The sequence below is a fragment of the Fusarium phalaenopsidis genome (assembly GCF_050370095.1).
Source record: "Fusarium phalaenopsidis strain FUZ10S chromosome Unknown contig_32286, whole genome shotgun sequence".
Taxonomy (NCBI): Eukaryota; Fungi; Ascomycota; class Sordariomycetes; order Hypocreales; family Nectriaceae; genus Fusarium; species Fusarium phalaenopsidis.
Window position 1 is genome coordinate 3,032,528 of NW_028145413.1, and position 22,738 is coordinate 3,055,265.

A 22,738-nucleotide genomic window follows, 5' to 3' on the forward strand; every position below is an offset into this window, starting at 1 on the left:
ATCGACCTCCACTAGCCCTAGAGGCGTTTCCTCATCGACATATAGCCCCAATACTTCTTCACAGGGCTCTTCGCCCACAGCTCAGCTGCACGATGAGCTCCATCACAGCTCCCCGAATCCGTCGCACGGCGCAAAACACACAGTTCACGTAAGACACCCTCGCCTTAAAAGGACGACATCCAGAGCGCCAGCTGACCCCCACAGATACAATCTCTCGCGACGTGTCAACGATGTGCAAACATGCCCCGTCCAGTCTCCCCAGGGTGCGACCATCCTCATATACGGTCACGAAAACGGTGTGACCGTTGCCTGGCGAGGCGGCAAGCGATTCAAGGCCGCCAAGAAGGCGCCCGAGAAAGAGAACGAGAAGCAGAATGGCACAAGCGAGGACTCTATCATGATTATCGACTCGGACGATGAGGAACCGCCAGCCAAGTCCAAGACAGCGCCCCAATTTGAGGACAAGCCCGAATTCGAGGACGAGATTGAGGATGGCCCCTACCCCGAGATTGTACAGACGCTCGACCTGGCTCTTGGGACGTCGGTGTTGAAGGTTGCGGTGATGCCCATGACCCTAACACCTGCCGAGGATGCCGCCTGGGGAGGAGCCAAAGTCTTGACCGAGAAGATGGTCTTTGCTGTCTCGTGCGTTACCAACGACGTCTACGTCATCACACTTCCTCTTACTCCTCCTTCTCCAGAGAGCAAGGCGAGGCCGGAGCTTAGGAATGATCTCCTAGCAGGCAATGCTGGTTCTGGAGCCTGGGGCGAGTCGCTCATCCTGCTTGGCGGCCAGAGCAAGCACAGCGAGGGCATCGCCATCAACCTGATCATGCCCACGGCCACTGAGCGACCAGGCACAAAGTCACGGGCGGTCGTCGCTTCACACTCGCGAGAGGCCTCGGGCGTCCTCCGTCTCTGGGATGTGCCCCTGAACCCCAAGGACAAGCCCACAAGAGCCCTTGAACCGTTCCAGACTGAGTACTTGCCCAACCCCCTCAAGAGCATATCCTTCAACCCCACGCACACAACACAGCTGCTCACAGTCTCTGCGGTGCAAGGCGTGCGGATCTATGATTTTGCGCTTGCTTCTCTGAACGACCCGGATGCAACTGGACCATTGCCAGGCCAGGGCTCTTGGTTGTTGTCCCTGTACCAGCCTTTTGCTCGCCCTTCGGCAACAAGGAAGCCTATTCTCGACGCCGCTTGGATAGCACACGGCCGCGCTGTATTGGCTCTCCTTGCTGATGGCATGTGGGGAATTTGGGACATTGACGGTGTTAGCCCTGCTGGATCGGGTGCTATCCTTTCAAGCAAGCTGAAGTCTGGAGTTCGTGGAGCCGCGCTATCGGCTTTCAACGTGTCTGGATATGTGGAGGGAACGAGCTCGCTCCGCAGTGTTACTATGCAGAACAAGGAGACCAGCACTGGGGAGTTTGCACCTATGACCCCACACACCCGACGTCAGGCTACGGCTTCCCTCAGCTCTGCCATCACTCTTGATCGCCTGGCTACGATCCAGGGTGGTATCACGGTAGCGGCTCTACCAACAAGCGGAAACGCCGTCCAAGACGAGACAGTCGTGCTCTGGGTTGGTGGCCTGGAACACGTGTGCGTCATTCCTGGTATTCTGCGATTCTGGGACTCCCAGCTTCGTAGAGGAACTGGTGCTGGTGTAGACATTTTCAGCGGAGCGCAACCCACTAGGATGGTCAAGCTCCTGGATCTGTCCACTGGTCTCTTGGGCGAGAGGTGCAATGGAGTTGGTCTGGTGGTAGACGCCAATCATACCGCCATCCAAGACGGAGACCTCCCTGCCGATGTATTGGTTCTCGGCGATTCCAGGATTGTCATCGTCCGAGAGGGAGATGACGGACCGGGCAAGAAGATTGGCGCAGTTGTCAACACACGAAGACGGGGATTGTTCTCTAAGAAGTCAGATGCCATCATCGTGCATGGCAAACCAGGAAGGCCGGCCAAGGCAACTTTCAACCTTAGCACCGTCAAGCCTGGGACACTACGACTACGGTCTGCCTCTGGGCAACATGACATCACAGGTGATCTTGTGTCGAATAACCGGGCACCATCACGGCCCCGTGTTGGCTTCGACTTTATGGACACCCTGAATGACGCGGCAGATGAGACGGATGACTTTACAAAGCGAGACGTGGAGGTTGAGATGTTGGATATTATGGAGATTGACAAGACTCTCGACAGCATGAACGGAGGCCGACGGAGGTCATGAAGGATGGTTGGAGCAACAGAAGAACTGACAAGCGAGCAGATATCGAGGATGAAATAATGAAGATTGGGGACGAAAATGTACGATACCCAACCCAACCACACGACATATAGGAGGACCAGCCAAGGATGCAGTCCATATTCCGAACGTGATGTGCTCCTCTTCCCGGTGATTCCTATGTTAGCCTTTGGCTATTCCGCACGGCAAGGTGGAGCGCAAGGAGAGACCCATCCTTGACTGCTTTGTATTCCGAGCGGTATATCAACAAACAAGTACTCAGTACTTTGTCGACGCCATCAGCAATGAGGTGGGTTAGGGAAGTGGATTATGTGCCTTGTGCACTCATCTCCCGGCTTCCCAGTGTGTATCCTGTTATCTGCTGGTCGAGAGGCCTTCTTGACTCTTTGGGGCTTGCCTTGAGGATGATGGGAGGTTCTGAAGTTGGTGGGGGATATTATGGCCTGGGCTGGGAGTGGTGAGCGTCGATACATTTGTTTAATATCTGCTGTGCGCTGCGACTAGGTCCATCAACCAGGTTGTTCAAGACCTCGTCGGCTGAGGTAAACTTCATCATCCAACCACCTCGATCACCTCCAACAACGCGTCGAGTGCATCCCATCCTGCAACACGGGAATACTGTGCCTGTTTCTTACTTTTATCCAAGTTCAATTCTGCCTCCAGTCTTGTCAAGCCCCCACCAAGTAAGCAGGCCTCTCTGCGCTCTCAGAAAGTATTTCTTCTCCTTCCAGGCCTCGAATCTGCCATTATATCAGCCCTCAGTAATTACCTCGGAGAGAAGAGAGTTTACCAGTCGTCCAGCGAAGGTGGCGCTGCTGCCAGAGAGAAACAAGTCCGACAGTTAACTGAAGGATGCCGAATATAATAGAAATAATGACTTCAGCAGACAGCATTACTTGAGCCATAGTGCGATATCTGGGGATGAGATTTGCCGTGTCCGTGTGCGTTGACGCAGTAGAACGAATTGCTCTAGGTTGGGGAAAGGTTGACGGGCGGCCGTGTAAAACAAAACGTCTTGTACCGGTTTGAGCACAAGCCTCACATAACAGCGAGGATACAGCCCTTTTAATAGGGCTTCATTTAGGAGTTTTGCAATAGCAGTAAGTCGGGACGACTTTCTCTGCATTTAAAACCCATTGTCTAGGTCGTCCATGACTGTTGAATGCTGGCATGGTATGCCTTGGGCGCGAAATAGTACTTTTGAGTGAAGCTTCCATTGCGGCTGGGAGCGCCTCAGGGCAGAGAAACAAACGCACACGTAAACCGTCTTGGCTCCACACTCGGTCAAGGGAAGACAGCGGTATGGACAATTCACTGGGTGGGAGATGATTAATGTGGCGTACAATAGTAGTTTTGCTTGGTCAAAAGGCTGCACAAGGCCAGGGGGCAGGAATAGTAGTTTTGCAATGGATGTGCCCCTGCCTCGCAGCGAAATAGTAGTTTTGCAAAATGCTCTAAGCCCCCCGTAATGAGGCTTACGCCCAGACCCTCGCCCTCTGTTTGCTGACCTTATTTGTGCGACCAAAGATAGGACTTTTGAGCTGCAGTCGTGTCTGCTTCCTCGGGCGTTTTGCAGTATATATTCACACCAAGTCCTCTCCGACATGCAGCATCATTTTCCCTCCCCTACTTTCTATTCCCTCTCTAGCAGGTATATTCGCTCTTTGTTGCTGGCATAGCCGAGTCGCGAAGAGATCCATTATCAACATGGACCCTTCGACCACTACTCCGGCCTTCTTCAGGGAGCTTAATCCCATTGAACAGCAAGCTTACTGGTCCTATGGCGTTCACCCAGCGCTCGACGGCTCGGTTTCACAGTGGCAAGCACCATATGGACAGTTTATGACAGACCAAAACCACGTGTTGCATCCACTCAATCTGCCTCAAGAATCTCTCATCCACGCGCCCCAGAATGCAGGTTCTTTTCGCGATATTGGTGATACCCAAACCATGCCTGCAACTCTCATGGGCCCACCCCCCAAGCGTCGAAAGAAAAAGGCCCCGACCCTGCGCGCCGAGGCTTGGGAGCCATACAAAGCTCGAATCCTCGAGCTTCATGTTACGCAGAAGCTATCACTGGGGGAGGTTAAGAAGAAGATTGAGGAGGAGTTTGGTTTTACTGCTGAGTACGGGATTCTTTCCAAGGTGGAGCGAAACAGCCTGAAAACTGTACTGATATGTGCTTTACAGGATACGCCAGTATCGAACACGCATAAGCCAATGGGGGAAGGACAAGAACATCAAGCCAGTGGAGATGGCGGCAATTGTCAGGAAACGACAACAAAGGAAGCTCGCTGATAGCGACAAAGGGGAGCTAATCTTCACGGTCAGAGGCAGTACAGTGGAACCGCATAAGATCGACCGATGGATGAACAGACATGAGGTCCCTCAAGATCTCTTGTATGCTCCTAGTCCCGCGGCATGTAAGTCAACGTGTGACGGATATTGCCTGCATACCACGGCTGACATGCTGAAGCCACCCCATCCGCTGTGTGTTGTCGAACTATTTCCGAACGCGGTTCCCTGGCCCCCAGTCCCGCATCCTCAGCGCAAAGTCCCAACTTCTCACCAGGAGGAATTATGCCAATCGCCCAGAGTCCTGCGGTTTCTTCTCCTGCCCTCTCCGCATGGAGCATAGATCAGCCTCAGAGCGGTACTTTTGTTGGACAAAGCCCGGCCCCTATCTATCGACCTCTTCCAAGCCTCCTTTCGGGCTCTCCCCCTACTCCACGCGCCTTTCAAGACCAACTGGATACTGCAGCAGATTCTCTGCAGTATCGGTATAAACAAACGGACGAAGAGCGTCTGCGAGAAGAACTGTCTAGGGCGGAGCCTATCTTCGGGACCAGCCATTCTAAGACCCTAGACATATTATTTGAATTAGGCGATGTGCTGATGATCCAAGGAAGATACCAATCCGCGGAGGAAATGGCTCGCAGATTGGTAGAAGCTCGCCGAAGTGAGAGCGGAAACGATGGCATTGAGACGCTTGATGCCTTGGAACTTCTTGGAAAAGTTTTGAGCTGCCAAGGATTCTATGCTCAGGCTGAGAAGCTGCACCGACGGACATTCGAGTCTAGGAAGGTCATATTAGGGGACGAGCATCCAGACACGCTGAAGGGCATGGCTAACCTAGCGTCGACATTCTCGAACCAAGGTCGATGGAAGGAGGCGGAAGAGCTACAGGTGGGAGTGATAGAGACGAGGAAGAGAGTGCTAGGAGAGGAGCATCCCTCGACGCTAACGAGCATGAACAACCTAGCGTCGACATTCTGGAACCAAGGTCGATGGAAGGAGGCGGAAGAGCTAGAGGTGGGAGTGATGGAGACGAGGAAGAGAGTGCTAGGAGAGGAGCATCCCGATACGCTGGCGAGCATGAACAACCTAGCGTCGACATTCTCGAACCAAGGTCGATGGAAGGAGGCGGAAGAGCTACAGGTGGGAGTGATGGAGACGAGGAAGAGAGTGCTAGGAGAGGAGCATCCCGATACACTGGCGAGCATAAACAACCTAGCGTCGATATTCTCGAACCAAGGTCGATGGAAGGAGGCGGAAGAGCTAGAGGTGGGAGTGATAAAGACGAGGAAGAGAGTGCTAGGAGAGGAGCATCCCGATACGCTAACGAGCATGAATAACCTAGCGTCGACATTCTCGAACCAAGGTCGATGGAAGGAGGCGGAAGAGCTACAGGTGGGAGTGATAGAGACGACGAAGAGAGTGCTAGGAGAGGAGCATCCCTCGACGCTGACGAGCATGGCCAACCTAGCGTCGACATTCTCGAACCAAGGTCGATGGAAGGAGGCGGAAGAGCTACAGGTGGGAGTGATAGAGACGAGGAAGAGAGTGCTAGGAGAGGAGCATCCCGATACGCTAACGAGCATGGCGAACCTGGCTATTACCTGGAAAAAGCAAGGCCGTACCAGGGATGCTTTAGCCCTGATGCGAAGCTGCGTTGTCCTACGAGAGCGAGTGCTTGGTACAGACCATCCGCATACAGCGTCATCGGTGGCAGTTCTCGCTGAGTGGGAAATATGAGCGACTTATCTAGAGAGAAATAATTTTGAATTGACAACATGAAGGACGCATACGAAGTAATGTACGTGCAGAGCGCGGAGGTCACGGTGTGGGGTCAATTAAGATCCCTGTCAATTTCGGCGCGACAGGGCGCGTCATGACGTTCCCGCACGCGTCAAGTTCCTTCCTCGTTACAATTGAAGTTTCCTCCCACTTGCGCCCCTTCCCTCCTTCTTCGTCTTTTCACTCCCAGGCAACACCCACCTCTCTCTTCTCCCTCACCAACCCAACACGCATCTACAGAGAAGAAAGTCGCCAAGATGGGTATTAAGCAGCTCTTTCAGATCATCAAGGAGGAAGCTCCAGATGCGATCAAGGAGGGTGAAATCAAGAACCAGTTTGGCCGCAAGGTCGCCATCGTAAGTCGATACTCCGTTCTCCAGGCGTGGTACATTCCCAAGGCTCACCCTTGAAGGATGCCTCGATGAGCATCTACAGTTTCCTCATCGCCGTACGATCCGATGGTCAGCAGCTCATGAACGACAGTGGCGAGACGACGTCGCATCTGATGGGCATGTTCTACCGTACTCTCCGCATGGTCGACAACGGTATCAAGCCTCTATACGTCTTCGATGGTGCGCCTCCTAAGCTCAAGTCCGGCGAGCTGGCGAAGCGTTTCCAGCGTAAGCAAGAAGCCACCGAGGGCCTCGAGGAGGCCAAAGAGACGGGTACAGCAGAGGAGGTCGAGAAGTTCTCACGACGAACTGTCCGTGTCACCCGAGAGCACAACGCCGAGTGCCAGCGCCTGTTGAAACTCATGGGTATCCCTTTCATTATCGCGCCCACTGAGGCTGAGGCCCAATGTGCTGTGTTAGCGCAGGCTGGCAAGGTGTATGCGGCCGCCAGTGAGGATATGGACACTCTATGCTTCAACTCTCCCATTCTGTTACGCCACCTCACATTCAGTGAGCAGCGAAAGGAGCCCATTCAAGAGATTCATCTGGAGAAGGTTCTTGAGGGACTTGGTATGGAGCGCAAGCAGGTACGTCACATTAGTCACCTTGAACCCTTCCTTTACTGACTGTTTTGCCTAGTTTGTGGATCTCTGCATCCTTCTCGGCTGCGATTATCTCGATCCTATCCCCAAGGTCGGCCCTACCACTGCCCTCAAGCTGATTCGTGATCACGGTTCATTGGAGAAGATTGTCGAGGCGATGGAGAAGGACCCCAAGAAGAAGTATGTGCTTCCCGAGGACTGGCCCTACAAGGATGCGCGGGATCTGTTCTTCGAGCCCGATGTGAGAAAGGCCGATGACCCCGAATGCGACGTCAAGTGGGAGAAGCCAGACATTGAGGGCCTGGTGCAGTTCCTCGTCACGGAGAAGGGTTTCTCGGAGGATCGTGTCCGTAGCGGAGGCGCGCGTCTAGAGAAGAACCTCAAGAGCTCACAACAAGCTCGTCTAGAGGGCTTCTTCAAGCCGGTTCCCAAGACGGATGCGCAGAAGGCAGCGCACAAGCGGAAGCTGGAAGAGAAGAACGAGGAAAAGAAGAAGAAGCTCAAGCAGGAGAAGAAGGACAAGGCGGCGGCTAAGGCGAAGCCCCGCGGAGCCGCATAAGCAGGTGCCTGACTCGAGAGCGGTGAGAAGTAATGTGCTGGACTGGACGAAAGGACTGAAAAAGTAGAGGCTTGGTCTGGCCGGGATCGGGATCGGAGTTTTGGCGCGTGGAGTGAGGCTACGGATACATCCTTCGTGATGATCGAGGTGAATTGCTATCTTGGTGTGCATTTATCTGGGATTGAGAGAGGAAGGCCCAGCTGCTTAGCTATTATTATGCCTCTGCTATGGAAGGCTCGTGTGTCGAATTGACGCTATTCAAAAGATGATGACCAAACGAATGGTGGATGTTCATCTTCCCCAGGTTTCTTTGCTGACCAAAATCACGCACGCCCGAGCCCGACTGAGTGACCCTGCATCTTCTCCGCATCCCCAATCTCGGTCCCTGGCCTCTTTTACACATGGCGCCCGAATCCTGTGGAGGAGCAAGCGAGTCGTGGAACGAGCCTCGGGGAGACTTTGGCAATTGTCGACGTACGATTGGACAGGGAGAGCGAACCTCGGCATCCCCACACAGTCCTATCATGACATCAACAGACACACCCCAGGGTCGCCACGAGGGTTCTCGGCGCTAGTAAGCAGGTTGGCTTTTGTTCTTTTTTGTTGCGCGGCGCGGCGCGGCGCGGGCTTTGGCTCTGGCTTTCACATGCTTTCTTGTCCATCGCAGTCAGAGCGAGGCGCAGGGCACATGACCATGACCGCATCGAGAAGCGCCGCGAACGACTCATGCATGACCTGCTCTGCAGAAGAGGTCAGCCTGTGAAAGAGACCCCAAGTATGGGGAAATAGAAACCTAGACGGGGTTATTCTGGGGGTGGAGGCACACTCCGGACAACATGTGATTGTCGACAGTGTACGTTTTTGCCGAACTGAATTTAAAAGGGGGATGGATCGTGGGGAAGATAAAACCATCCTGGCAAGATCTCTTGATTCCTTTTCTTCTTCCCTTTTCCCTCTCTCTATTGTGTACCTCTAGACTTTCTTGGCGCCTTTCCCTGTAAGATTAACCCTGGGAATCTCACATTTTCTCACGTCAACCATCATCAACACCTGAAAAAGAGTCCCAAGATGGCCCAGGTATTTACCAAGAGCGACGTTGCGTCGCATAACAAGCCCGGAGACTTGTACATTGTTGTCGATGGCGATGTCTACGACGTGACCAAGTTTCAAGATGACCATCCAGGTGAGCAAAGCTTCCATTAACTCTACGTTGCGCCTCCAGACGCCACAAACAGTTGCAACCTGCACTCCACAGACGCGTGCATGAACCATTTCTCTAACGCTCAGCTAGGCGGCAAGAAGATTCTCCAGCGTGTCGCCGGCAAGGACGCGTCCAAGCAGTTCTGGAAGTACCACAACGAGAGCATCCTGAAGAAGTACCAGAAGCAGCTTCAGGTCGGATCCCTCGACACCAAGCCCAAGGCCCCCGAGCCCAAGGCCGAGCCTAAGCCCGCTCCCGCTCCTGCGGCTACACCCAAGGCTGTTGCTGCTGCTGAGAAGGCGGCTTCCAGCAGTGAGGAGGCGGACGCTCTTGAGCCTTATGGAGATCAGATTCCCTTTGGCGATCCTAGCTGGTACCAGAACGTGAGTTGTACCTTGGCAATGTGTTGAGCCAATGCTGACTTGAACAGTACCACTCTCCCTACTTCAACGAGACTCATGCTGCCCTTCGCGCCGAGGTCCGTGAATGGATAGACGCTGAGATCGAGCCCAATGTCACTGAGTGGGACGAGGCCAAGCAGGTTCCCGAGGAGATCTACAAGGAGATGGGCCGCCGGGGCTACCTGGCCGGTCTGCTCGGCGTCAAGTACCCTACCAACTACGTGCCCCAGGGCATCAAGTCGGTGCCCCCTGAGAAGTGGGATCTGTTCCACGAGATGATCATCACCGATGAGCTGTCGCGCACCGGATCCGGCGGCTTCGTGTGGAACGTCATCGGAGGCTTCGGCATTGGCTGCCCCCCTGTCATCAAGTTTGGCTCCAAGAAGCTCAAGGACCGCATCATGCCTGGTATCCTGAACGGAGACAAGCGCATCTGTCTTGCCATCACTGAGCCAGATGCTGGCAGTGATGTCGCCAACCTGACTTGCGAGGCCAAGCTGAGCGAGGATGGAAAGCACTACATCGTCAACGGTGAGAAGAAGTGGATCACCAACGGTATTTGGTGTGACTACTTCACCACCGCTGTCCGGACGGGAGAGAATGGCATGAATGGTGTGTCATTGCTTCTCATTGAGCGCGGTGAGGGTGTCACGACACGCCGCATGAACTGCCAGGGTGTGCATTCGTCTGGTACAACGTACATCACGTTTGAAGATGTCAAGGTTCCCGTTGAGAACCTGCTTGGCAAGGAGAACAAGGGTTTCCGAGGTAAGCTCTCTAACCGAGTCTCAAGACTGCACCTATACTAACGGCTCTAGTCATCATGACCAACTTCAACCACGAGCGTATGGGCATCATCATCCAGTCCCTCCGCTTCTCCCGCGTTTGCTACGAGGAGTCGGTCAAGTACGCCAACAAGCGACGCACCTTTGGCAAGAAGCTCATCGAGCACCCCGTGATCCGGATGAAGCTGGCGCACATGGCTCGACAGATCGAGGCCTCGTACAACTGGCTCGAGAACCTCATCTACCAGTGCGAGCGCATGGGCGAGACCGAGGCCATGCTACGGCTGGGAGGCCCTATCGCCGGCCTCAAGGCCCAGTCGACCTTGACCTTTGAGTTCTGCGCCCGCGAGGCCAGCCAGATCTTTGGTGGTCTGAGCTACTCGCGCGGTGGCCAGGGCGCCAAGGTCGAGAGACTCTACCGCGATGTGAGGGCATATGCTATCCCTGGTGGTAGCGAGGAGATTATGCTGGACCTTAGCATGAGGCAGAGTTTGAGGGTGGCCAAGGCCATGGGTATGAAGCTTTAGAATGCTTATGATTAAGCTGTAGGATGTTTATATTGGTTTTGTACGATTATTATACCGGAGTTTGGATAGCCACGTTGAGATACAATGTGGCCCAGTTAGAGCGAAGAATGGTTACTTTTATTCGAGCCAATGGAAACAGGATTTGTGGCATGATAGCTGTTGAAGTGAAGGCATAACTGCCCTGGCCAAGCGAGATCAAGAAACCAATTCCAGGGCCCCTGGTTGGCCCCTCCCACGTCATGATGCCAGAAGCCGCGATGCGAACTGTTTCTGGATGGCTGCCGAGACTGGGGATGAACTTTGGCCAGAAGATAGGTAAAGATCGAGGAGCATAAGGCGTATACTGAGATTGAAGAGCTTTGCAACCACTGAAGGTAGCTTCAAGGAGGCGGATTGTAGCATGAGCAGCTCGTTCCCCTGCTCAATAAGCATCCATCCTCATGACTTTTTACCGAATAGAGTTTCCCCTCTGCTTTCGCGAACACGCCACGAACCGATACCACTCCTTGTATGGAATATCTGCCTCGGCCGCCTCCTTCAACCAATTCAGCCCTTGGCAAGTTCCGACCAGCTGATCGATCTGCCAAGCCAAGCCTGCCCACCTCACCTCAGGTCAGTGAGTCGACCACGACTACGACCAAAACCGGGCAGCCCCGCCGCAGGCAAACACGTGACCCAGGAAATGCAGGGCCTTCCGCCGCCATGAGGCACACACCAGCGTCACCTTCACCTTCAAACTCTAAACCTGAGCCTGCCTCACAACTTCTCTCTCCTTCTTCAAAAACTACGTACCAACTCACAACAATCTTCCCTCCACGACCACGAATACCCACGCGATCTCGGCTGCGCGCCTGACACGAGCGAAAGAAACAATACCTCAATCTCTCTCCCTCCCCGAAAGCCGCTTCGATTCCATTCCCCGGGTAGTGCAACCGGACGGGCCCTCTCCGACCTCCCCCCACACGACACGAAATCAACCCTCGCAGCTCCTCAACTGCTGCCTCCCCTCGCGCCACCAGCACCTTTGAGAGGTCAACCTCTGTGCTGTTTTGCATATAATATCATCCTCCTCACTCTCCCTCGATCCGTAGACGGATCCCACTAGCGCAATGGCGGATCAGCTAGCAGACAAGCTGAAATCTACCCAAATCAGGTCCGCTGCGCCGCCCTCGCGGCCCTCGTGTGTGAGCTTGCGCTGACCCCAGCAGTGATGGCCTGCCCACTGGAAATGACGACTGGAAGAAGAACTTGAACCTCCCCGCCAAGGATAACCGACAACAAACAGAGGTATGCACCCGATTCCCTTTGGCGCATGGTCCCCCCCGCATTCTGACCTGGCGCCTCTCAGGATGTCACAAACACAAAGGGCCTCGAGTTTGAGAACTTTGCCCTGAAGCGAGACCTGCTCATGGGAATCTTCGAAGCTGGTTTCGAAAAGCCCTCCCCAATTCAAGAAGAGGCTATCCCTGTCGCATTAACTGGACGAGATATCCTTGCACGAGCAAAGAACGGCACTGGCAAGACGGCTGCCTTTGTCATCCCTGCGTTGGAGCGCATCAACCCCAAGGTCTCCAAGATCCAATGCCTCATCCTTGTCCCCACACGTGAGCTTGCCATGCAGACCTCGCAAGTCTGCAAGACCCTCGGCAAGCACCTCGGCGTCAATGTCATGGTCACGACTGGTGGTACCGGTCTTCGAGATGACATTATCCGTCTGCAGGATCCCGTCCACATCGTCGTCGGCACCCCCGGCCGAATTCTTGACCTCGCTGGCAAGAATGTTGCCGACCTCAGCGAGTGCCCCATGTTCATCATGGACGAAGCCGACAAGCTTCTCTCCATTGAGTTCACCCCCGTCATCGAGCAACTGCTCCAATTCCACCCCAAGGACCGCCAGGTCATGCTTTTCTCCGCCACCTTCCCTCTGTCTGTCAAGGACTTTTCAGACAAGAACATGGTCAGCCCATACGAGATCAACCTCATGGACGAGCTCACCCTGAGGGGTATCACCCAATACTACGCCTTTGTCGAAGAGAAGCAGAAGGTCCACTGCTTGAACACGCTCTTCTCTAAGCTCCAAATCAACCAGTCCATTATTTTCTGCAACTCGACCAACCGAGTCGAGCTGCTTGCCAAGAAAATCACTGAACTAGGTTACTCTTGCTTCTACAGTCACGCAAAGATGCAGCAGCATGCTCGAAACCGTGTTTTCCACGATTTCCGAAACGGTGTCTGCCGAAACCTTGTTTGCTCCGACTTGCTCACCCGAGGTATTGATATCCAAGCGGTTAATGTCGTCATCAACTTTGATTTCCCCAAGAATGCAGAGACTTATCTGCACCGCATTGGTCGATCCGGCCGTTATGGCCACCTGGGTCTGGCTATTAACCTGATTAACTGGGACGACCGTTTCAACCTCTACAACATTGAAAGGGATCTGGGCACTGAGATTCAGCCTATCCCCGCCAGCATCGACAAGTCTCTCTACGTTTACGAGAACCCTGAGTCGATTCCTCGACCCATCTCCAACCTCCAGAGGGGCCAACAGCCCGCTGCGCTGGCTCAGCAGCCGCAGCAACAGCAACCATTCCAGCCCCAGCAGGCGCAGCAGGCTGGTCTGCCTCAACAGGGCCAGGGTAACTGGCAGAGCCAGAGCGCCCAGCACAACAACCAGCACTTCTCAGGCGGACGGGGTCGTGGCCGAGGCCGTGGATATCGCGGTCGTGGCGGCCAAGGCGCAGGCGGACGAGGTCGCGGCCCGCCCCGTGAAGCCCAAACCTAATATCACACACATATGCATGGCGTTAGGTGGGGAGACGGGGTAACGGTTGACATTTCGACATGATTTTCTCGTATTGGGCTGTTTTTTATGGTTGGATTGTACATTATTCGCACATTTCTGGCGAATGGATGGAACGGCGGAACAGATTTCATCGCTGATGGCTCACGACGACTCAACACTCCTTCATCTGCCCTTTTCAGGCATCATCACACTTGCGATACAGACTCGACGGTCCACACATTATGGGACCGGTAGATCAGCTTCTGCTTTTGCGACTACACACACACAAACAAACAACAACTCAACTTGTCGGTCTGTACGATACCCATCGGCTTTGATTTCTGTTCGGCTTGGTTCATGATATCTACGGATGACGAAGGGAAAGCGGGACTGGAAGATGCAAAGGAAAAGGTGTTCTTTGGGCATCGACTACGGTAGACATACCTGCTTTGGGGCTGGGCACGGCCACGGTGTGGGAAGAAGGGACCGGAGGGCTTTTTGAGACTCGGGGCGTTCCAGGCATTTTGTGCAGGATGGCGTTGCCCCCGGTTTGCATTTGAGGGCTGTGGTTTTCTGTGGAGGTCTTGTGGGTTGAACGGCACCTCTGCGGAAGGCATGGGGGAATGATACCCTGACGACAAATCTACGTTAGACGAACGGACCTCGTATGAGATGGGACGTGGGCTCTGCTAGAAGTATTGGGGGTTGGGGGGATGTTTCTTGATGATACCTTTTGGGAATCATCTTTACACCTGATCCTCCCTGGGCCATCCGGAGACAAGATATGGCCTCGATTCGGACTGCTCGCCTTGCGACGAGGTCGAGGATGGAGCCAGGGAGGCTGCTGCTGGTGAGCGGCAAGCAAGCTGACGAAAACGACGAAAAAAGAAGAACAAACTAAAAAAAACCTCTGGGAGGGACAGCTGGGTGGACTATATGACTTTCGAACCGGCTCGGCTTATGTCTGCAGGATGCACGGGTTGCCGTATCTTGGTGACGGCATGGCTGGGGCCGGTGAGGCAGATGGTTTATCTGAGCATAGCAATGGAAGATTCCATTTTCTCTCTCATGCGAAGTGTCATGTTGAACCTTGAGTGCTGACGTGTTGTTGGGAAGCTGACAGATGGCATCCTGATGTTCAATGTTGATGCCTCAACAAGTTTGGACGATTGCGCACATGATGTTGGTGTCGATGATGGATGAAATCATGGTGCTTGGACTTGACATGTGACGTGCATTGCCTGGACTGAAGATTTTGTTGTTACACAGTGGAGTGTGAAGGATCAAAGCCACACAAGAGGGGAGGCTGTCCCAGCTGAGATGCTAGCGAAAGGGGATGGTGATGAAAGCTGACATGAGCTCGAAGAGCCGAATTGCATGCAGTCCAAGTGTTTTCAAATCATGTAAGAGCCTACAATAATTTGTTTACCTTGTATGGAAGGCACCCCCTTATGAGCAATGGCCTTTGACAATTTGCCTGTGGACCCTTTGCAACGCTGCAAACTCAAAGTATCCGATACGAGTGTGAGGCTGTCGTGAGAATTATGTATGATGTGCATGCATGTTGCTTTGTAGATCTGACTGACTCAGCCACGAATCCATTTATGCCAGCTGATAGGGCACTACTGTAGCTAGCGGCTCAATGATCCTTGGTCTCGGGATGGCAGTGCTTCCCGAAAGGCATGCCCACGATCTGCGGCTCACTGCGTGTTTCCCCCTTTCCTCAACGAGACTCTCTGACATGCTGAACTCGGACAATTAATGGTGCCTCGAGCAGCAACATCTTGTTTTGAATCCCGTATCCCATCATGCAACCGGTGGAGACACCTTTGTGTGAGACGAACACCTTGTCACGGAAGACCGCATTCCTCGCGGACCCCGAGAGATCCGTGCTCGACGACGGATCGGAGATAGCTTAACCCAGGCCAGGGGTAAGATGGGAAAAGAAAGTAAAAGAGGCCGCCAAAGGAAACTATGTGCGGGGGGAAACTAAATTATTAATTGGGGAAAAAAATAAGGCGCCGTGTTGCTATGGGAGAGCGATAGTGACCGGGGAGGCTCTCCGCGTATCGACGTAGCAACAGGAGCGAGAGAGGTCGTGTAGAGTGTCGGTTGTGTGACGGGCTTGGCCTTGGTCATGACATGCCATCAGTGGCAGGGTCATGGGCCAGGGTCGATTTTTGACGGCAGGAAACGTGAGAGCAGAGAGAGACCTAATCATTGCGGATCTAGTTGGTAGGTAGCGACAGAGGGAGATAGCAAGGTCTCTGTGTCTCTTGTCTGACTCTGGCCGTGGTGTGTTGGTGCCAAGGACCAATGCAATATCGCGGGTTGGGCACATGAAGTAATCAACACAAACCCATGGAACCCCAAGCCAAGCACTTGGGTGTCATAACGGTACCTAGGGCATCCATGACGGAATATGCTAGCGGTGAAGAAAAAAAAAAGTAGTCAGGGGGTCTAAATGTCTTGGAACAAGAAAGACTTGGAAAAACGAGAATGATCTTCTGTCAATCAGCGTGGCCACAAAAACAGGGGACTGTCGATCAGTTCTCCCTACGACTTCCAATTGTTATGCATTATCTCATCCAAATTCATGGGGGGACGAGAATAGAAAAAAGACGGCGCGTAAGGTAGCACAAACCACTGCGCCCGGCACTCTTCTCTCTTGTCCAGCCAAGTAAAAGCGCCAGACATGGCGAGACAGCATCAACACTGCTAATGTAATGTCCGTCAGCTGGAGCCGACCGCCGGGCGGGTCCTCCATGATCCCCCCGTGGCTTAGCAGGACGGCGCGCGGTGCCTGGGGTGATTCCATACATGGAGCTGGTGGGGATGGGAGGCGAAGCTGATGAGCGTTGTCTGTCAAATTATCGAAATCGATATCGAGAACGAATTCGAATAATTCTCGTGATCGAGAAAAGGTCGTCTCATGTCTTGGTGAAAGAGTGAGCCCGAAGTTTGAAACCCCTTACCCAGAAATTCTGCTGCTTTTTGCTTGGCTTCGTCTGGAACGAGGGCCTGGAATGAGATGGGCGCTGGATGATACAGTACCTACGTATCCATACATGACTACCTCACCACACAGCATTGGCAAGGATCCCGTTTGATCCGTATGACAGACTGTACGAGCCAGATGGAACGAGCCATGCTCCAGATGAGAGCCGTAACCACGCATACACATACATGCAGTCCTTCTCTGTATTATACGAATTTATGGCGTTCCTGGTGCTGATGCTGACGGCACACACACATGCAATCGAGAGGACGCTACGAGAAGACGCCGTCAGGTCAAAGTCAAGCCAAGCGTGGGAGCATCAACTTTCGGCTTGCTAAGCCCGTGGCCAAGACTAGGCCAAGCCTTCAAGTCCTTGAAGACCACGCTCGCCGGGGTTGGCAAAGGACATTCTGCCACGCAAGCTAGCCCATTTTCTTGGCGGAACAGGACAGGACAGGACAGGACTGGTTAGGACCCAGCCCAGGTTGGCTGAGCGCCCTGCACTGCAACAGACCCAGCCCGACTCCTCAGCGCTTCGACAGTGCCCTGAATTACGCTGCGTCCAGTGGAAAAAGAAGGGCCCCACGCACGGCTCAGGGCATCCCCCGGGCCATCCTCCCCTCCCCTCCACTCCCCCTTCCCTCCCCTGGGTACACCCCCGACGCGCCTCATTTCCAGTTTTAGGTACATGCCAGGGAAGGCAGGAGCTGCTTGCACTGGCAACTTCCAGGTCCCGTCCCGTCAATTTTTCCCTGCCCGGGCAGCCAGCGCTTCTCCCAGCCTCACCACCTCTACCTACCCTCTCTCTCGCCTACCTACGTACCTCACTTCACCTCTCCCAGCTCAACCTCCGATTGTACGTTACTTGGGAACTCCGTATACGAACCGGTTCCATCCTCTCTCCCCCCATCATCTTCATCCAACGACAATCCCCTCCCTCCGTCGCCGAATCACGCCTGCGCCTCTCGATTTATCCTTTCCTTGTCGCCTCCTGGGCTTTCGCTTCGACTTGACCCCCTCTCCAGCGCAACGTCCCTGCCTAGCTCCGCCCTATTGGTCGACCCGCCAAGGAACCCTGTGCGCCCGCCCAGCAGAGACTCGACCCAATTTCCCTCTTCTCGCACCTTGCCTTGCTCATTCTTGCATTCGACTGTCGTATCAACTGAGAGCTTGGAATCCAAAGGGCGAAACCGATACCGAGCGAGATACTGCCTTCGACAACGACGACCTCGACGGCGACAGCATCTCGACGACAAACGTAGCCACCTCACCTCCCCGATCACGAGCCAGGATTCATCCAGCATCGCTTCACACAAGTAGCATCTAACCGCGTCAGCGCTCGCTGGTCTTGGCCTCCAGCGAGTTCATTCGACCCCCCGCTCGAAATGCCATCGTTTCTCAACAACGAGGACAATTCGGCCATTTTCTCCAACAACTCCGACATCCTCAACCTCGACCCCACAAACCAGTTCGGCCTCGCGACCACCAAGGAGAGGGTGAATGGGGGTTCCATCCGCCACACCCGATCCGACACCATCAATGAGAGCTTCGACGAGAGCTCCATCTCATCCACTCACGCCTCCGACGTCTCCGAGCCCACGCCGACGCCTATGAATGGCAACGGCACGAGGCCTACGAGCATGAGCTCTATCTCCAACGGCCAGTCCGTTACAGCCATCTATCCTCCTCGCCAAGATGACGACACCGACGTCTTCCGCCAAAAGCCCATGCCCAATGGCACCGCGACTCTGCCCGACCGCACATATCGACCCTCGGCCGATGTTAATGGCAACGGCCCCGTCATGACATCGAGCAACGGCCATCAGTATCCCACCACACTATCAAAACCTCTGCCTTCTGAGCCCCCAGCCGAGGAGACCTATGAAAAGCCCCCGAGCAGGAGCCTCGATGCCCCGACCACAGCCCCTCCTCCTCCCCCTGAGCCGCGTGGCTCACAATCACAAACAGCATTGCCAACCACCGCTCACCGGTTGTCGTCCCCGCCCGTCTACGTTTCTGGTAACACTGCAGGTTCGTCCCCAGGTCTCCTTCAGGCTCCGGGCCCAGGCGGCCTCAAGCAGAGAAACACACTCGACGTGCCAAAGCATACACCTGGTCGAGGCTCCAGGGATGGCATGGATACGGCACAGGCCAGTGGCCGCTTCTCTCCGACCGGCGCTCCTGCGACTGGTGGCCGACGGCCATCTCTGAGCTTGGGTAGAAGACCAACCAGGTCGATGCAGTCGGACGCACCCCGAGACGAGATCATTCCAGATGAGGACGCCCTCCGGTGGACAGAAGCAGTACGGGCAAAGCGGGCCAGCAAGCGGAGGAAGAAGGAAGAGGAGGATGACGAACGCGTCATTGTCGGCACCAAGGTGGACGAGACCCACGCCAACTGGGTAACGGCCTACAACATGTTGACAGGTATCCGAGTATCAGTCTCACGGACGAACGCAAAGCTCGACCGGGAATTGACTGATGCCGACTTTGAGACAAAGCAGAAGTCGACATTTGATATGTATGTTGTCTCTTGACACTAATCCTGCGATATGCTGACGTCAACAGTGCCGGTAATGAGCTGGTTCCATCAGCCAAGTATGACTTCAAGTTCAAGGACTACGCCCCTTGGGTTTTCCGTCGCCTACGTTCACTGTTCCGTCTGGACCCTGCCGATTATCTCATGTCCCTCACGGGCAAGTATATCTTGTCAGAGCTTGGTTCTCCCGGCAAGAGTGGCAGCTTTTTCTACTTTTCACGAGATTATAAGTACATCATCAAGACGATCCACCACGCCGAGCACAAATTTCTCCGAAAGATCTTGAAGGAATACTACGAGCACGTCAAGGAGAACCCCAACACACTTCTCTCGCAGTTTTACGGCCTGCACCGAGTCAAGATGCCTTATGGCAAGAAGATCCACTTTGTGGTGATGAACAACCTGTTCCCACCACACCGGGATATTCACACCACCTTTGACCTGAAGGGATCAACTATTGGCCGAGACTACAGAGAGGAGGACTTGGAGAAGAACCCACGTGCGACCTTGAAGGATCTGAACTGGATGAGACGGCAGCGGAACCTGGAGCTAGGCATCCGGAAGAAACAACTCTTCCTGGAACAACTGCAGAGGGATGTTGTTCTGCTAAAGCGCCTTCACATCATGGATTACTCGCTACTGGTTGGCATCCATGATGTCTCGCGGGGCAATGAGGAGAATCTACGTGACAAGACGTTGCAGGTCTTCAACCCTGGTGGTGAGAAGGCTCCTGATGACGACCCTGCGTCGGTCCTCCTCCGCACGCCGTCCAAGTTGGAGAATGCACGAAAGGCCAGGGAACTACGGCAGATGATCCGTCAGGAGCGACCAGTACCCATGGGTCAATCGGCAAACAAGATGCCGGATGAGCTAGAGGAGGGTCACAACCGATCCGGGTTTGTGTTCAACCAGGATGATGGTGGATTCAGGGCAACCCACGAAGACAACAGCCCAGCGGATGAGATTTACTACCTGGGAGTCATCGACTGCCTGACTCACGTGAGTATTATGCTTGGCATTTGCAAGGGTGAGACTAACATGAGATACAGTACGGAATAATCAAGAAGATTGAACACTTCTGGAAGGGCTTGTCGAGCGACAGGTCACAGATCTCGGCGCTACCGCCTGCCCAGTATGGTGATCGATTCTACCATTTCATCGAAGGGGTGACCATGTCATCCGAAGAGGCTCATCGGGAGGCTGAGAGGAGAGATCAGGAAATGATTGAGGCACAAGGATCGGGCCAGAGGGTGTCGAGCTGGAATTCGCGTCGTAGGTCGTCGCAAGCCATCCCACCCATGCCGACTCATGTTCCTCCCCCGCCCCCTGGTCCTCGCTCTCCGGAAGCTCAAGAGACGGTAGAAAAGGCAAGCAGGGAAGCTGAGCGAGCAGAAAGGCACGGGCACACAGAGAACCAGGTGCCTGACCGAGTCCTGACGACTGCTGGCTCCAGGGGCGATGCGCGTGACTCGATGCAGCATGAGCCCATCCTGCCGGTTGTTGAGGAAGCAGGCGAGAATGGTCGAGACGACAGCCGACCCGAGACGCCACCCAAGGATATGAACAAGAGCCTACCTCCGACAAGGGCACCCCCTCCTACACCACCCAAGACGGGATACCAGAAGCCGGACAGTGCCGACAGCGGATATGCCGGGATGAACCACAGCACCGGGCCTGTTGACCATGTCTCGATGCTGCGAAATAGCCTCGACAAGGAACTGCCGCCGCTCCCAAGAAAGGGGGAGACGAACGACAGCGGGGTGAGAATGGTGGCATAGATTGCTACCATGGTCAGATGTGGCAACCCAGCTCGGAGGAAAAGACGGCCGGCTTCATGATTAAGAAAGAAAGCGAACGACGCAAGCGCAGAAGCTTGACGAGAGACGGAATCATCATCATCTATCTACCACAACCACACCACAAACGATGCATTAGAAAGGCGAGACATACGGCGGCACCTCTTTTGTTTTGGTTTCTTTCTTTCCTTGCCTCCCTGCTACCACAAACTATTATTTCCCTTTGGACAATTTTTGGCATACCAAGCTACGCTCATGAAAGCAGCTTCATCTTTCCGTTTTATTATTTCCTTTTCCTTTGTCGACGAAGGAGCGGAGAGGAGAGGACGAGGGAGAAGGGAGAGGCGAGGAGGGAGGACATTGCACGTTAAAAAGGCCGACCTGTATTCAGGGGCATCCGGAGAGGGAGAGAATGTGCAGATATGGGTGTTTTTTTGTTACAAAAAAGAAGAACATGGATGATACCACCACAGTGAGCACGCTTACAGTTTGTTTGTTTTTACTCGTCTTTTTTTTTTCAGTTTTCTTGATCATCAGTCTTCACTTCTTATAACCCCTTTATTCGACTTCATTCCTTTTGCGTCGTATACTCATTCTCTTTGGGTTGTATCAAGCTGGGAGGGCTTTTGCAGGGCGGGATTAGGTAGTAGGGATAGATAGATAGGGTAGGATAAGACTCGCGTTATATCAATCAGCCTGGAAGGTAGCTGAAGTAACAGTAACAGTAGTGTAGTAGTACATTTTGTTGTATGTACATGAAGTTTTGGTGAGCTGGTGATGACATGTTAGTGTACAATGGTATAAATACATTTTCTCTTGATGGCCCTGTGGTGTTTCTTGGTTCCAACTTGGCTTTTCAACTCTTTTCTATCCATCTCGTCTTTTTACCTCCCCTTCTTCCTGTCCAACATATCCTGGATATCCTCAACACCCTTGCCCTTCTCACCAACACCGCCCTCGGGGGCAAAGCTCGTAGTAACAGTCATCTCCTGCGCACCCTGAGCCCTCAGCTCATCGAGCCTCCTCTTCTTCTGAATGTCGGCGACGCGCCACTGCTTAAAGTACTTTACCCACGCCGCAGCGCAGTCCCGCTCAAAGTCGTCGTTCTGGGCGGGGCAGGCCTTCTTAGCGGCCGAGGCATCCTTGGTGGCGTCGATGATGTTGTTTGCGTCGAGGCAGGCAAAGTAGGCGTCGCGGGCGGCCCAGCAGGCCTTGCGCTCCTGGCGGTTGGGGATGGCGGCGCCGGAGCGGATGGCGTCGCCGCGGGTGTCGCTTGAGAAGGGCCAGAAGCCCATTGTGTATGGGAGGTGGGGGAGGGTCAATTGGTCGAGGAGAGATTGATTGGTTTTGAGGGATTGATTGTGGTGTTGGAGCTTGAGTGTGTATTAAAGAGTGTGATGCTGCAAGCTCTTAGCTGTGGTGGGTTTCCTCTGGTGGGATGGACTGGAGTTCAAAATCTCATGAGCACATGCATCAATCAACCTATGACGAGAGCCGGCTCAGTCGGAGCGGCAGAATCAAAAGCGGTGAATCATAAAAGGGTTTAGCGCATGGGGAAAGCTCGAAGCCTAGTTGTGGCTGTGGCTGGTGCGTGACCCAAGAGAAGGAAACATGTCCCTTCCTTTGCCCTTGCCTTGCTCATGCGCACCCCAACCTCGATCCAACCTCTTTTTCATTTCGCGTGATTCTACGTATTTCGATTTAATGCTCGTCTTTCCTTAATTATTGGTGTTTATTTCGTTCTCTCAAGAGTGGAGATTTTTTCCCTCTGAGTGGGAACGCAGGAAAGGCGAGATCGACAGGGGCTGTTATCCAAGCT

The 22,738-nt window shown here is 53.9% G+C and overlaps 7 protein-coding genes across 7 annotated transcripts; 6 read left to right on the forward strand and 1 right to left on the reverse strand.

The window, feature by feature from the left end:
* Nucleotides 1-92: 92 nt before the first annotated feature.
* Nucleotides 93-2,245, forward strand: LRP88_03230 (uncharacterized protein; the record flags this gene model as incomplete). The annotated part of the gene is made up of 2 exons (XM_083239858.1): nucleotides 93-148; nucleotides 205-2,245. 2 exons carry the CDS (start codon nucleotides 93-95, stop codon nucleotides 2,243-2,245), a joined length of 2,097 nt encoding a protein of 698 aa, XP_083104988.1.
* Nucleotides 2,246-3,967: 1,722 nt separating this feature from the next.
* On the forward strand, nucleotides 3,968-6,295 carry LRP88_03231 (uncharacterized protein; the record flags this gene model as incomplete). Its single annotated transcript, XM_083239859.1, has 3 exons — nucleotides 3,968-4,386; nucleotides 4,451-4,683; nucleotides 5,145-6,295. 3 exons carry the CDS (start codon nucleotides 3,968-3,970, stop codon nucleotides 6,293-6,295), a joined length of 1,803 nt encoding a protein of 600 aa, XP_083104989.1.
* A 299-nt stretch (nucleotides 6,296-6,594) lies between these two features.
* On the forward strand, nucleotides 6,595-7,890 carry LRP88_03232 (multifunctional nuclease RAD27; the record flags this gene model as incomplete). The annotated part of the gene is made up of 3 exons (XM_083239860.1): nucleotides 6,595-6,693; nucleotides 6,750-7,316; nucleotides 7,369-7,890. 3 exons carry the CDS (start codon nucleotides 6,595-6,597, stop codon nucleotides 7,888-7,890), a joined length of 1,188 nt encoding a protein of 395 aa, XP_083104990.1.
* Nucleotides 7,891-8,958: 1,068 nt separating this feature from the next.
* Nucleotides 8,959-10,804, forward strand: LRP88_03233 (acyl-CoA dehydrogenase/oxidase; the record flags this gene model as incomplete). The annotated part of the gene is made up of 4 exons (XM_083239861.1): nucleotides 8,959-9,073; nucleotides 9,182-9,474; nucleotides 9,522-10,260; nucleotides 10,311-10,804. The coding sequence occupies 4 exons, from the start codon at nucleotides 8,959-8,961 to the stop codon at nucleotides 10,802-10,804; spliced, it is 1,641 nt and encodes a 546-aa protein (XP_083104991.1).
* Nucleotides 10,805-11,913: 1,109 nt separating this feature from the next.
* Nucleotides 11,914-13,586, forward strand: LRP88_03234 (DExD/H-box ATP-dependent RNA helicase DHH1; the record flags this gene model as incomplete). The annotated part of the gene is made up of 4 exons (XM_083239862.1): nucleotides 11,914-11,957; nucleotides 12,013-12,091; nucleotides 12,153-13,364; nucleotides 13,458-13,586. The coding sequence occupies 4 exons, from the start codon at nucleotides 11,914-11,916 to the stop codon at nucleotides 13,584-13,586; spliced, it is 1,464 nt and encodes a 487-aa protein (XP_083104992.1).
* Nucleotides 13,587-17,969: 4,383 nt separating this feature from the next.
* LRP88_03235 (1-phosphatidylinositol-4-phosphate 5-kinase) lies at nucleotides 17,970-20,901 on the forward strand (the record flags this gene model as incomplete). Its single annotated transcript, XM_083239863.1, has 3 exons — nucleotides 17,970-19,105; nucleotides 19,153-20,122; nucleotides 20,173-20,901. The coding sequence occupies 3 exons, from the start codon at nucleotides 17,970-17,972 to the stop codon at nucleotides 20,899-20,901; spliced, it is 2,835 nt and encodes a 944-aa protein (XP_083104993.1).
* Nucleotides 20,902-21,803: 902 nt separating this feature from the next.
* LRP88_03236 (cytochrome oxidase c subunit VIb-domain-containing protein) lies at nucleotides 21,804-22,214 on the reverse strand (the record flags this gene model as incomplete). The annotated part of the gene is made up of 1 exon (XM_083239864.1): nucleotides 21,804-22,214. The coding sequence occupies one exon, from the start codon at nucleotides 22,212-22,214 to the stop codon at nucleotides 21,804-21,806; it is 411 nt and encodes a 136-aa protein (XP_083104994.1).
* Nucleotides 22,215-22,738: the final 524 nt, after the last annotated feature.